This window comes from Protomyctophum bolini, assembly GCF_963924005.1.
Source record: "Protomyctophum bolini genome assembly, chromosome: 19".
Taxonomy (NCBI): Eukaryota; Metazoa; Chordata; class Actinopteri; order Myctophiformes; family Myctophidae; genus Protomyctophum; species Protomyctophum bolini.
This window is the reverse complement of record NC_137880.1, coordinates 35,939,734-35,954,094: the sequence shown is the minus strand read 5'-3', so window position 1 is coordinate 35,954,094 and position 14,361 is coordinate 35,939,734. Positions and strand designations below refer to the sequence as shown.

The 14,361-nt window shown below is 45.3% G+C and overlaps 2 protein-coding genes across 5 annotated transcripts in view; one reads left to right on the top strand and one right to left on the bottom strand.

The window, feature by feature from the left end:
* The window catches only part of ccm2 (CCM2 scaffold protein), a 421,717-nt gene that overhangs the window by 350,700 nt on the left and 56,656 nt on the right, over positions 1–14,361 (top strand). The gene's annotated exons all lie outside the window — the stretch shown is intronic.
* sgk1 (serum/glucocorticoid regulated kinase 1) overlaps positions 1–14,361 on the bottom strand; it is a 31,445-nt gene that overhangs the window by 5,370 nt on the left and 11,714 nt on the right. The window contains exons 1-5 of one of the 4 annotated variants that reach the window (XM_080790990.1): positions 4,465–4,627; positions 1,682–1,757; positions 1,009–1,084; positions 348–536; positions 57–188 (exon numbers count right to left, since the gene is read on the bottom strand). In XM_080790990.1, coding sequence (XP_080647116.1) covers positions 57–188; positions 348–536; positions 1,009–1,084; positions 1,682–1,757; positions 4,465–4,492 — 501 coding nt within the window. In that variant the 5' untranslated portion in view covers positions 4,493–4,627. Of the gene's footprint in view, positions 1–56; positions 189–347; positions 537–1,008; positions 1,085–1,681; positions 1,758–1,898; positions 1,991–4,061; positions 4,137–4,464; positions 4,628–14,361 lie in introns of those variants that run through there. The other 3 variants (XM_080790991.1, XM_080790988.1, XM_080790989.1) reach the window with 3 other exon arrangements.

The window sequence follows — 14,361 nt, the reverse complement described above, 5'->3', positions numbered from 1 at the left end:
TTATGGATCACTTGTTCAAAAGGCTCATTACAAAACAAGAGCAGGATATATCTCACCTCTCCACCATTGATGTAGTCCAGGACGAAGTACAGTTTGTCTGCCGTCTGGAAGGAGAAGTGGAGACCCACCAGGAAGGGGTGCTTAATGTTCTTCAGAAGTACGTTCCTCTCCGACATGATGTGTTTCTCCTAAAAGCAACGAACGGGGCAAAACGGCAGAGGTTGAGGAGGTGGTGCGGGAGATGGTGTGCGATTGAGGGCGTCTCACTTGATTTTAAGTGGAGGCGAAATCACAACGGGTAAAAAAATACGTTTTAGTGTGCTGCGTCTCCATTAGTGTGCCCTCACCTCCTTCTTCTTGAGGATGGCCTTCTTCTGTAGGACTTTGACGGCGTAGAACTGGTCGTCTGTGCGGTGTCGCGCCAGCAGCACCTTGCCGAAGCTGCCTTTGCCGATGACCTTGAGGAAGTGAAAGTCACTGGGCTTGGCGGTGGGATTGGACGAAGGGCCGAGGTTGATTTGCTGGGATGGACTGGGCTGTAAATGGCAAAGGAGGAGAGACGAGAGGATAGAGAGGTTAGAGTCAAAATAAACCCAAAACACATCGCACTGATTTAAACAAGAGGGTTGATGGGTGCTGTGCACAGCCGCAAACAATGAACAATAAACAATACAGCGTATATGTCTGTATGTATTCTTTTATGGCATACACAAAGGAAGAGCCACAATGTGGCTGGCGTTTACGTCACTTTGGTCACGCTGAAAGATCAGCTGATGTTGAAAAGTGCATGGCAACGAATATATATACAAGCTGAAGTAAAGAAAACCCCTCCCTATGCATGTGATGATGTGATCCAAGTGCACAGACGCACAGTCACACACACACACACACACACACACACACACACACACACACACACACACACACAGTCACACACACAGTCACACACACACACACACACGCACACAGTCACACACAAACGAAACAGAGTCAAACAACTATACTTACAGGAGGAGAAGGGTTTGCGTTCATGAGCTCAGCCTCCTGTGGAGGACTCAGGTTCAGAATGGACTGGACCTCGTTACTGCAGGTCAAAGAAGAGAGAATGATAAATCAGATGGAAATGTAATAACACAACATGCCCTTCACAGACAGACAGACACAGTGATCTCATGGAAGTTACACCGAAACAGCATAATGTGAGTCATCCATCAAAACAGTTTCTCTTCAAGGATTAACCCATTTTGGGGCGGGAAGGCAACCCCTTTTGGGTGTTAGCATTATGTTACGCTTTAGCTATTGAAAAACAGCAGATCTACAAGTGGCACACGCTATGAGCTTGTAGGTCTGCTATTTTTGAAAATCGCAGAACGACTGACATACTGTAGAAACATAGCTTTTTCAGAAAACTGTCAAAATGGGTTAACACATAAGGCTTCTTTCCACAGTGTTTGAGTAACCCATTCTGACCGGGAACCCATTTTGGTGTCCCAGCATCATGTTATGCTTTAGCTATTTTTGAAGAATCGAAGAACGACTAACATTTTTAGAATCTGATCTCAGGTCAGAATGGGTTAATCAGACCAGTGTGTGTCCGCAGTGGAAACCTCGTATGAATCTGATCTCAGGTCAGAATGGGTTAAAAAAAAGAACAATAACAGGAGTCAGATGGTGTACTCACTGCTTGCAGGCGTAGGCGTTTGTGGCGAGCCTCTGAATGAAGTCGTTCAAACCCATCCTTCTCTGCTTCATGAAAGCTGCAGCATGACAGAAAAAACAAGAGAAAATATGGTTTAGTCTTAGTGTAATAATAAATACAAGGCAGCCCATGAAGTGGCCCATCTTTTGGTTTTTTAATCCAGGTGTTCCCACTATTAGTGTCCATATAGTATCCATACCTGAGGCGGACGACAATAGTCTTTTGTATTTCGAGTAGGTCAATACAGGCACATCTGACACTCTTTTGATCGTCATGGTGAAAATAAGATGTTCACGCAAAGCTAAAATAATAATAATGATAACTGTGTTGCTTTAGAGTCATTTTATAGAAGGGCCTGCAGAGGAGGGAGGAGCAGTGATTTCCTCCTCGCGGTTCGAGAAGGGCACGGTTCCGCCCCCTCTGAGGGGGAGGGGAGGGTCCTGCCCTGCGTCACTCACTACCTACAGTGGGAGTGTCCCTCCCCCCGTCAACATTCCACTCTGCTGAGTGGACCGCGAGAGAATGACTGGGCCCCCGTCCTGACCAATCACTGCAGGCCGCTGCGCACCTACGCATCACTGCATCACTGCCACACCTCATACGCTTCATTTGTGTCAATAATGGTCGAAAAAGCAAAGCTACTTATTTACAACCAACCCCGCTCTGTGAAATAACTGGAGGCCATATAGTACTGTTGCATAACGTTGGTGGAAAATATCTAAAATGCCAGACATGACAATCAATCATTTCAAACTCTTAATAGGTAACATATAAAAACAAATACAGGGGACAACACAACATAAATTAAAACGACAAGAAACTTACATCTCAGACAGACAATGCCAAACACGTCTGATGTTATCCAGGTAACACAGGTGTGTCTCGTCTATAGACTAATACCATTACTATCTATATACTTTGCATTGTCCCAACTGTTGGCTACATGCATGGGTGTCAGAATGAATTACACATAGAATAGAAAGATGCTGCAGAAATCACAATAGCGACATTATATTTAGGTCTACGGGTAGTGAGTATATACTATACAGACGAAAAACTGTTTAAGTCCAAATTTTATTCTGACGCCTCCACGAAAAGGCCTCGTTGTCCTGACCCCTTATCCATAATTTATAATTTTATACATTATGGATAAAAAGTGTGGACTTAAACTGTTTTTCGTCTGTAGTAGGCCTATACTCACTGTTAATAGTTATCATAAACCACACACACACACACACACACACACAGTCAACGACCCTAGTTGCCACCACCATGCGTGGCATGAATCCAAGTAACTAAGCAATACCAATGATGTGCCTGACTGTCTGTCACTAATGATTTGGGTCAATGTCCTGATCATTGGCGCAAGTTGTTGGGTCATTCGTTTCTCAATGAAAATGGCCTGCGATGACGCACTCTCTCTCTCTCTCTCTCTCTCTCTCTGTACACAAAAGACCAATAATGGTAGCGTTAGAGCAGAGCCGAGAGAGGGGCACACCACTGCCAAGAAAAAGCCACTAGTGGAAAAGTACAGCCTTCCGAAACAAAACTGCTCAAATTCAACTCACGAATAAGACACGAACGAACCCAACGGGGAAGATCACCGTTGAGGAGGGAGGGGGAGAAAGGGGCCTCGTATTTTAAAAGACACCATGATTTATATAAAAAAAAAACTAGTTGTCTGTCTAGTCTGTTGGAGAAGAAAGAAAACGTTTAATTTTGCGTATAGGGTCGCATATATATATACTTCCAGCAGCTGCCTTCGTTAGACACAGCTTATATAAGATCAGCATCTGGTTCACATTTTAGCCGAAATGTGCAACCGTTTAACCTACATAGCAATGCATATGGGATGATGTTACATAACGTTAAAACCCCACCGCAGCTGTGAATGATAGCCCGAGAAGCACTGACGCTTCAAATGACATTCATTATGAAAGAAAGAAAGTGCTCACGCAGATGTTTTAAAAAAAAAAGTTTAGTCTAGACTGTTAGGTATTAAAGCAACTTATAATGTCGAGTTTTTGCCGTTATATCCTGACCAGCTGCTGCAGGATGAGAAAGTCTAGACTGCAGCCTTGGATTCAAGACTATCAATAATTGTATTTTTTATCGATTTTTGACAAAAATGTGTCAAAATACATTGATATAGTCTTTCTTGATCCAAGGCTGCAGCATTGACCCCCGACCTGGCAATTCACCAAAGTTAGGCTACTCTAAACGGAGCGATCGATAGGCAAGCTAAACAAAACAAGTGGGCCATATGGATGGAAGTGCACTAAATGTCAATAGCCTACTATAAGTGCAACATACAATCGATATATAGCAGCAGTCAGTGGCGAGATGCCAATGCAAAACAAACCTTGCAGTTCTGTTTTCATCTTATCGCGTATATATTTTTTGCAACCAGCAGGAGCCTGAATGATATACGTTACGTGCGCGGATCGGATGGTTGGGTTCAACAAGTTGGGAATAGAGAAACTTCCCAGAGCTTCTGGCTGGGATATATAACAGATCCTTCCTATCAGCAGCTCTGCAGGGACATTTACTCAGATAACAAACGGTGCGAGAAAAGGGGAGAAAGAAAAAAAGAATCCAGGTCACCGCGGGCTCAAGTCAAAGTGTCGGGAGCATATATTTATTTTCTCCCCGCCGGCGGTAGGCTACAACACGATACGATACACGTATAGACACGAAATGTAGGTTAATAGGCCGGGTTAAAAAACGATCATTCAATATTTAACCGGCTATAATAGTATACTTACATGTCAAAGCTGTCGTTTTGTCTTTCATTGGGACGTTTTCTATAGAGCCACTGCACACACAACAAGAAGATTGCTTTTAGGTTAGGTTAGGGACCGATCGGATCGATGCGTCTCAGGCCAAGGCTAGAAGGAATTTGCACAAGAAAAGACGCCGCATTCCATGTCTTCCTTGACGACGGAGGGTTTCATACAGCGGATCTCTGTCGGGGCGGGGACGTCCCGCCTCTCTACTTTGTCCTCCTCCTCCACTCTCAATCTCACTCACACGACATTATACTGCTCTGCTCCAATTCCTTGAGGAGGGACTGGAGGTGGGGAGGGAGGAGGGAGGAGAGGGAGAGCCATGAACTGAATGAAAAACCTGACCGGATTTGTGTGGACATAATTAATCCCCCCCTCGCACGAAATATCAAGTCTCTTCTATTGTGTTTTGAGGGGATGACCGGGTCGAGGTATTTCACCTACTGTACTGAATTAAAAAAGGGAAAATACATTTTTGGAAAGCAATCAAGTTCACGTTTAGTTCGCATATCGCATCTAAAGCCAGTATAGTAAGCCACCACCACACCACCACACATTTTTATCTTTCTCTGCACAGCTCTCGTCTCACGCGGTGCCAACATAATATGGGCACACTGCCTTGCTCCTCTTGAGTTATTATACTTAGTTGGAACATGATTGTGAACCAATTAATTATGACTAATGAGCAATTCGCATAGAGAGATAGGGGGGATAGGGGCTGCCAACGTGTCTTCTCAAACATAGTTTGAAATGAATGTCCTCAAAATAAACACAGTACTCCTCCTATGTTAGAAAAGGTGCAGTCAGAGTCTAGAGGAACATGGAAATTGGAAAGAGTTGTGCGGAAATATGCGGTTGAGGAAAATATAGTGTATAGCTTCACCACTACACTTTACTCACCCACAACCGCAGGTGCAGCTAGAGCAGTTCAGTATGGAAAGAAACACTCAACTAGAGCCTATCTCTTGCTTCCATCTTCCCTGATCTCCATCCATGCATTCCCTGATCACTTTGACACAGTGTAGTAAGTAAGTAGGGCCTACATGTTGACATATTTGTACTCGAGTATCTCCAATTTCCAATACTTTTACTTGTTTTGTACTCCACTACATCTCGGATCCAAATATTGTACTTTTTTCCACTGCATTTATTTTAACCCATTCTGACCCGAGATCAGATTCTAAAAATGAGTTTAAGTTTTGTAGTGTTCAAGATCTGATTTTAGGCATGTTTAAGCCTCCAGGAAAATCCACTGTTTTTCATTAAAACGTCTTTGTCCTACTGTCCAGTTAGGATTGTGTTGAGGTCCAGCGCATTTTAGAGCTTCAAATGCCGTGAGCCATGAAATGTTGCACCAATCTTGTGGTTGTCTTTTTGGCATTGTTAATATTGTATCTGTGTCGTCCCAGCCTAGTACCTATTGGGGGGGGGGGGGATGGGGGGGGAGAGAAAGGGCACATAAAGTACTTCCTAAATGTGCTTATGGTGCTTTTTACCTCACCAGCAAAACTTGCAGCAGTATAATAATAATAATAATAATAATAAGATAAGGGCTTTTCACCTCCAAAACGGCCAGCAACGCAGTCTTTCAAACAAGCAACTTCAACTGCAAAGAACATAATATTGAACCACTGACGTCATCCAACAACGACTGCAGCTCGCTTGGGAATAATGCTTCGCTCATAGAAACAACGCCTCCGCGGATCGCATTCCTTTCACAACTGTGGATAACAATGAAGTCTCATGTGGCAATGCAGGTGTTTGTTGACACCTGACCTTAAAGCAGATTTCTATAGGCCTGCGTTATACGTTTACACAAGGTCAGTTCAGAGACGACAATACAGCACTCGTGGCGTGTTGTATGAAAAGCTGCTTGTCTTGCGTAATGGAACCTATAAGTAAACACGATGTAGGTTACAAGGATCACAACAGAGAATATGTAGGTTAAACAGTAGATGAATACACGTCACGCTGAGAAAATCATTGTGTCGTGAATGAGTGTCAATTTAACTTGGAGAAACTCTATAGTCTATAGTGAGAACTCTCAGAGTTACACCGTGACACACATTGATATATTAATTGAATATACCGGTAGATAATAGATTTGACTGTGTACTGTAGCCTATTTAATATACACCGCCATATAGTTCTGATAGAATAGGGATATTATTATTATTATTTACGTTCAAATATGCACCGCCATATAGTTCTGATAGAATAGGGATATTATTATTATTATTATTATTTACGTTCAAATATGCACCGCCATATCGTTCTGATAGAATAGGGATGATGATGAAGATAAAAATGGTTGCGTTATGTTACCTGACAGTGTAGTAAGCACAGCACTCGTGTTATTGGTCTCTGTGTTCATAGTCCCCAATAGAGTGAGTGTGTGAGTCTGTGTGAGTGAGTGAGTGAGTCTGTGAGTGAGTGAGTGAGTCTGTGAGTGAGTGAGTCTGTGTGAGTGAGTGAGTGAGTCTGTGAGTGAGTGAGTCTGTGTGAGTGAGTGAGTGAGTCTGTGTGAGTGAGTGAGTGAGTCTGTGAGCATGTGTGTGGAAAAAGTGAACGAAAGTGAAATCGGTGTAGAGAAGACTTTGAGAGTAAGATGAAGAAAGACAGACTGAGAGAGAGAGAGAGGGGGGGGTCTGATGCTGTAGATGGGCTTCTCAATGAGAGGAAGCATCACAATACTTTCGGGGGTGTGGGTGTGTGTGTGTGTGTGTGTGCGTGCGTATGTGCACCTACATGTTATGTAACCCGATAGCGGCACTGGCATCGGTGCCAAGGTCACACACATGCGCACGCACACACACACACACACACACACACGCGCACACGAACACACGCACACTTGGGGCTCTTTTTGTTAAATGGGAAGGAGGTCGCCTCTTGGAGGAACATCGGGGGGGGGGGGGGGGGGGTAACCGTCAACAGTGGATGCTGCTGTGATGCAAACTAACACACACATGCACACACATCACACAGCACCACCCACCCACACACACACACACACACACACACACCCGACACATGCACAAGACGACACCACTCCTGCACATACACAAAGACCAAGATATTCCCATCATGTCCAACACTGTCTCCGGCATGCAGATCACGCGGCCCGGTCCGTTCGTTACTTGCTTGTCCGTTTTTTCCCTTTGGTTCTCTCTCCTGTCCTCGTCTCCATCTGGTCTGCGTCCGTCCCTCTGTCCGTCCGTCCGTCTGTCTGTCCCTCCTGGTGATGGTGAGTGTGGCCCAGACTGTATGCCACTGGGCTGTGTCTCTGTCTGTCTGTCCCTCCTGGTGATGGCGAGTGTGGCCCAGGCTGCCACTGAATGTGAATGAGCCTCGTGGTGGTATAAGGAACCAAATGACACCGGCTTACATAAAAGGCATCTCTGCCATTCAGGAAGCAGAGAGAGCAGCTTTGTCCACTGACTGGACTGGTAGGTAGAGTGGAGATGTACGCAGGCACATCTACCAGTGGAATCCCAGATGTAGTGGAGTAGAAGTATTAAGTATTGGACATTGGAAATAGTCCAGTGTAGTAAAATACAAGTATACCTCAAAATGTTACCCATTTAGACCTGAGGACGATTCTAGTTTTTCATGTCAAGGACCCCCAATAATATATGTAATTGGCCTCCGGCCCGACCCCCATCTGAAAATATGTTGTTCCAGGGACCCCCCCCCCCCCCCCCCAGAAGCAAAGATTTGAGTTGAAAACGTTTGCTCTGAAAGAATATATATTCAAAGATTTGCTTTCCACCACTGAAATCCACACTGTTCATTTGAACTCTTACTGTACAAATGTCTGGTTGTAGTTTGTACTTCAGACTCGGGGTTGCAAATAGATTAATCCTGTCTAATCTGATTATGTAACTCGCAATAAAAGGGCCCAGTGTGTAGTTCACACAGCTGAGTCCTGATTTAGTTGATGATTTGGCATCTGAACAGGTTGTTGTGTCAACTTATCTGTGTGTGTGTGTGTGAGCTGACTGTGTGAAGAGTCTGACAGCCAGGAGGAGAAGTCATATAATCATCACGTGATGAGATTCACCTGCTTCACACATGGAAAATATTAAGCTCCCCTGCCTCCACCTCTCCACCGCACTGTAATATCCATAAATAAATAAATATTAAGCTCCCCTCCACCTCTCCACCGCACTGTAATATCCAGCTGAGCGCTCAGGCAAAGAGCAAGGCCAACGGCACCAAAGTGCGTCATAACTATGGAGGCAGAAGGTAGCTGAGAGGGTGGCCTGCAGTCTGTCTCAGGGGATGATGGGGTGCCCAAGAGCAGTGTTGTTTTCGGCAGCAAATATTTATTTTAGTTTTTAGTCATAATAGTCTCTTCAATATAGTTTTCATTTAGTTTCAGTCACATGTTGTTAGTCACCTGGAATGTTTTAGTGTTGGTCTTGTTTCAGTCGACTAAAATGTCATAAGATTTTAGTCGACTATAAATCTACAGTTGATTTAGTCGATTGTATTTTGGTGGGGTCGTTGATGCCGTCGTAATGAGTGATGTATTTGTTGACGAAATTGTCAGTATTTATTTAGTCACAGTTTTAGTCATCATGGCTTAGTTTTTATTTAGTTTCTATGTAGTTTATGTCAGTGAAAAAAGGTAGTCGACTGGTGCCCCCACTTATTTGTTTTGCCAGGTTGCACACTGCATGGTTCAAACCTCATTCCCGCAGGTATGCCAGCTTGCTCACCAGCCTGGTGGGGGCTATATTAAATATATATATATATATATAAAAGGCAGAGCAAGCAGTCATCAAAAAAGAACAGCCTGACATAACATAGTCTCCCTCTTTGGGGGAATTGGGTGGCATCAGTATTCGGTTGCCCCGCCTGTCTAAGAAGGTGTGGAGAGAGAGAGAGAGAGAGGAGGAGCAGATGTGATCCTCAACGTACATCATGACCACTGAGCTCAGCAGCGGTATACTGCATGGGCATGTAGTTGTTCTGGTACTGTTCTGGTACTGTTCTGGTACTGCATGGGCATGTAGTTGTTCTGGTACTGTTCTGGTACTGCATGGGCATGTAGTTGTTCTGGTACTGTTCTGGTACTGTTCTGGTACTGCATGGGCATGTAGTTGTTCTGGTACTGTTCTGGTACTGCATGGGCATGTAGTTGTTCTGGTACTGTTCTGGTACTGTTCTGGTACTGCATGGGCATGTAGTTGTTCTGGTACTGTTCTGGTACTGCATGGGCATGTAGTTGTTCTGGTACTGTTCTGGTACTGCATGGGCATGTAGTTGTTCTGGTACTGTTCTGGTACTGCATGGGCATGTAGTTGTTCTGGTACTGTTCTGGTACTGCATGGGCATGTAGTTGTTCTGGTACTGTTCTGGTACTGCATGGGCATGTAGTTGTTCTGGTACTGTTCTGGTACTGCATGGGCATGTAGTTGTTCTGGTACTGTTCTGGTACTGCATGGGCTTGTAGTTGTTCTGGTACTGTTCTGGTACTGCATGGGCTTGTAGTTGTTTTGGTACTGTTCTGGTATTGCATGGGCATGTAGTTGTTCTGGTACTGTTCTGGTACTGCATGGGCAGTTGTGACGGGGGAGGAGAGACGATGATGGACCTGTTCAGTCATGTGGAGAGACTACTGGCATCTGTCTGTCCTGATGAAGGTCTAATCGACCCAAACGTCGACCCAGTAATGAGCAACGTTTTGGCCAAGTGTCTGACAGTGTGGCCTGTGGGACCTTTTCTTTGTTTTTCAAAGGCACCCTTCTTAATGTATGCTCTATTGCCCTACACACCTGTCACTATAGCCTTCTGAGGTGTCTCTATTGCCCTACTCACCCGTCACTATAGCCTTCTGAGGTGTCTCTATTGCCCTACACACCTGTCACTATAGCCTTCTGAGGTGTCTCTATTGCCCTACTCACCCGTCACTATAGCCTTCTGAGGTGTCTCTATTGCCCTACTCACCCGTCACTATAGCCTTCTGAGGTGTCTCTATTGCCCTACACACCCGTCACTATAGCCTTCTGAGGTGTCTCTATTGCCCTACACACCCGTCACTATAGCCTTCTGAGGTGTCTCTATTGCCCTACACACCCTTCACTATAGCCTTCTGAGGTGTCTCTATTGCCCTACACACCTGTCACTATAGCCTTCTGAGGTGTCTCTATTGCCCTACTCACCCGTCACTATAGCCTTCTGAGGTGTCTCTATTGCCCTACGCACCTGTCACTATACGTAGCCTTCTGAGGTGTCTCTATTGCCCTACACACCCGTCACTATAGCCTTCTGAGGTGTCTATTGCCCTACACACCCGTCACTATAGCCTTCTGAGGTGTCTCTATTGCCCTACACACCCGTCACTATAGCCTTCTGAGGTGTCTCTATTGCCCTACACACCCGTCACTATAGCCTTCTGAGGTGTCTCTATTGCCCTACACACCCGTCACTATAGCCTTCTGAGGTGTGCAATCGGCCTTTTGCTGAAAAAGAGAGACTCTACTGGCGCCAGGAGATCAGCGCAGGTCTTGATGACCTGCCCGCCCGCAGAGGAGATGCTGTCTGTGCCGGGCTGCTTTCCTGCATGGCGTTCGTTCACCTCGTGTTTCAGCAACTCTCCTCCTCACGTCCTGTTCGTTGTTCGGAGAAGACGAGCATGTTCTCTTCTGCGAGGAGGACGGAGCATACATACACTCCCCTTCCCTTGTGTCGTCGTCCGCAGCTAGTGCTGGATTGATTTGACTGCGTTTTCACAAGGCTATAGAGGTTGGAGGTTAGCCATGAGTCTGTCAGGGTTAATGTATAAGGCTTAGATGAGTTATAGTTAGGATTAGATCCCCCCTCCTCCTCCTCCTCCTCCCTCTCTCCTGTCTTCTTTTGCACAGTCGGCCCCAAAAAAAGCCTTTATTTAGTTTACTTTAATGTATACCATCTAGATAATAATAATAATTGTATTGTGTTACCAGTAGGGATGTACCGATGAGACATTTTGGCCGATATCGATATCCGATATAATGAATTGCTGTTATGGCCGATAACTGATATAACCAATGTCGACACGTCACCCACGCACGAACGCACGTACGAGCGCACGCATGAACGCACTCACGCACGCACGAACGCACACACGAACGCACACACGAACGCACACACGAACGAACGCACACACGAACGCACACACGAACGCACACACGAACGAACACACACGAACGCACACACACGAACGCACACACGAACGCACGCACGAACGCACGCACGAGGTAAATATCTTTGGTAAAAAAAACAGGTGAGGTAAAACTTGTTAATCAAGATGGAGCATATGTTAACTAACGCTGACATTGAAATATTGGCCCTGCAGGCCCTGTTCTAACGTGACTTAATAAGGGCCGGGTGTTAGAGCCAGCAGATGTTTGTCATTACATAACAGAACTGTAGCTTATAGCCGTGACCTGAGGAGACTAGAACTGGGATGATGATGGACACACACAGCTCCTATATAGCGCTCTCCTCTCTTTGGTGTTTTAAGCATTATTTGCGTTATACTTTAGCTATTAATAATAATAATAGTAATAAAACTTTATTTGTACAGCACCTTTCATGACATGAAATGCAGCTCAAAGTGCTTGCAGATCTACAAGCTCGTATAGCGAGGCACAGAGTGCCGTGCTACGAACGTGTAGATCTGCTATATTTTCTTTTAAATCGTGGAAAATGTGTCGCAAATCTTTGAATATATATCCTTTCAGAGCGAACGTTTGTGTCAAATCTTTGCTTCTGGGGCAGGGGGGGTCCCTAGCGGAACAACATATTTTCAGATGGGGGTCCTCGGCCAAATACAGATAATTCTGGGGCTGCATGCTTGACATGGAATAGTTTGAGAACCACTGATATAGAAACATATTGGTTTTTTCAGAAAACTGTCTGATCATGTATAGATTTTAAAAGACATTTATTTTAATTTGCCTCGGGGTCAAAAGGTTAATGAATCTCTCTTTCACTCTCTCTCCGTCTCTCACTGTGCTTTTTCGGTCTATATCTCCCTCTCCTTCTCTTGCAAAGCACACACACACATCGTGACCGGTGCGTCACGTACGTGCACTCACAGCAAAACACACACACACACTCACACACACACACACACACACACACACACACACACATCGTGACCGGTGTGTGACGTACGTGCACACACAGCAAAACACACACACACACACACACACACATCGTGACCGGTGTGTGTGTGACGTATACGACGACGTGCACTCACAGCAATTATAGTGATGTTTCTTCTTCGTGTAGCGACTCCTCCTCCTGCGTTGACACTTTTCAACCTTTCACTGCTTTCACTGCGGCTGATTGTGAATGATTGGTGAACGCCAAGGGAAATATATAGCTTGTCGTCACCACTAGCAGCATGCGGCTTATTGCGCTCATTTCGTTATATATAACTTTTGTCGCATTTACTATGAAATCGTAACATTTCCCGTCAGTCGCCCCACTCTCTCGCCCTTAGGCGTCTTACTGGTAGTTATTAAGCCTTATTTTAAGTAATAATATGCTTAATTTATTCATGTATTAACACAGGATTTGACTGTGCACAGGGATGGTTCTTCTTCACTGACCTGAGTTGAACTCGTGTTCAGAGAGTGTCAGTGCTTAGGAATGTTTAAAATGGAAATAAGCCAAGAATGGTGCTGGTTCTGTAAGTCATGGGCCCCGGGGGCCACATGCGGCCCCCACCTTCACTTAATGCGGCCCGCAGGTTATAATATCACAATACTCAGATATTATTGATTTCAGAAATTCCAAATTATATAATTAAAAAGGTTACTTTTCAGGATACCAAATTCAAAAATAACTAAAAAGCTTGTAGATCGGCTATACTTTTGCTATGACGGTATATGCAATGTGGCCCTCTTCAAAGTTGCCATGCGCCCCTGCTGTAAATAAAGACATGAAGTCATTGTTGCTACAACTCGCTAGTTTAATCTTTATAGAATGAACATTTTATTAACGCAGTTTTCTGTCTCTTTTCTTTCTCTGTTTGCTTCTCAGTCCACATAATTCGTCGCACATTTCATGCCACGGTTTTCTGGCTGTAGGAAAGGCTTCCGATTTCTCTCCCTGAGAGACACACACACACACACACACACTCTCCCACGTGGACGCACGCACACACACACACACACACACACACACACACACACACACACACACACACACGCACACAGCATGCAAGATACTCGTGAGAAGAGATCATATGCTGGCACACAAGGCTGAGGGAACGAGAGTCCAGAATAAGTGGGGATAGATAGGCTCTTTGGCCAGACACACGTGACACACGCGCACGCACGCACACACAGCCACACGTGCACACACACACACACACACACAGCCACACGCACACAGCCACACGCACACGCACACAGCCACACGCAGACGCACACAGCCACACACACAAACACATGCATCCACACGCACACACACTCACACTGACACACACATGCAGCCGCGCGCGCACACGCACGCAAGTACGCACGCACACACACACACACACACACACACACACACACACACACACACACACACACACACATGCACACACACACACACATGCACACACACACACACACACACACACACACACACACACACACACACACACACAGATAGTGTCCTCTAGTTTGGATGGTGCTGTTGAGTTGTGTTTACTGGCACAAGTCAGAGTGGTGATGGAAAACATGATCAGTTACAGTCATGTTGGGTTAGATAAGATTAGGTGGTTCAGACCAGGGGTTCTCAACCCGGGGGTCGCGACCCCTCGAGGGGTCGCCACATTATTCTGGGGGGTTCTGCTGGCGCTTTTTTTGCGCAACTGAATGGCTGGTA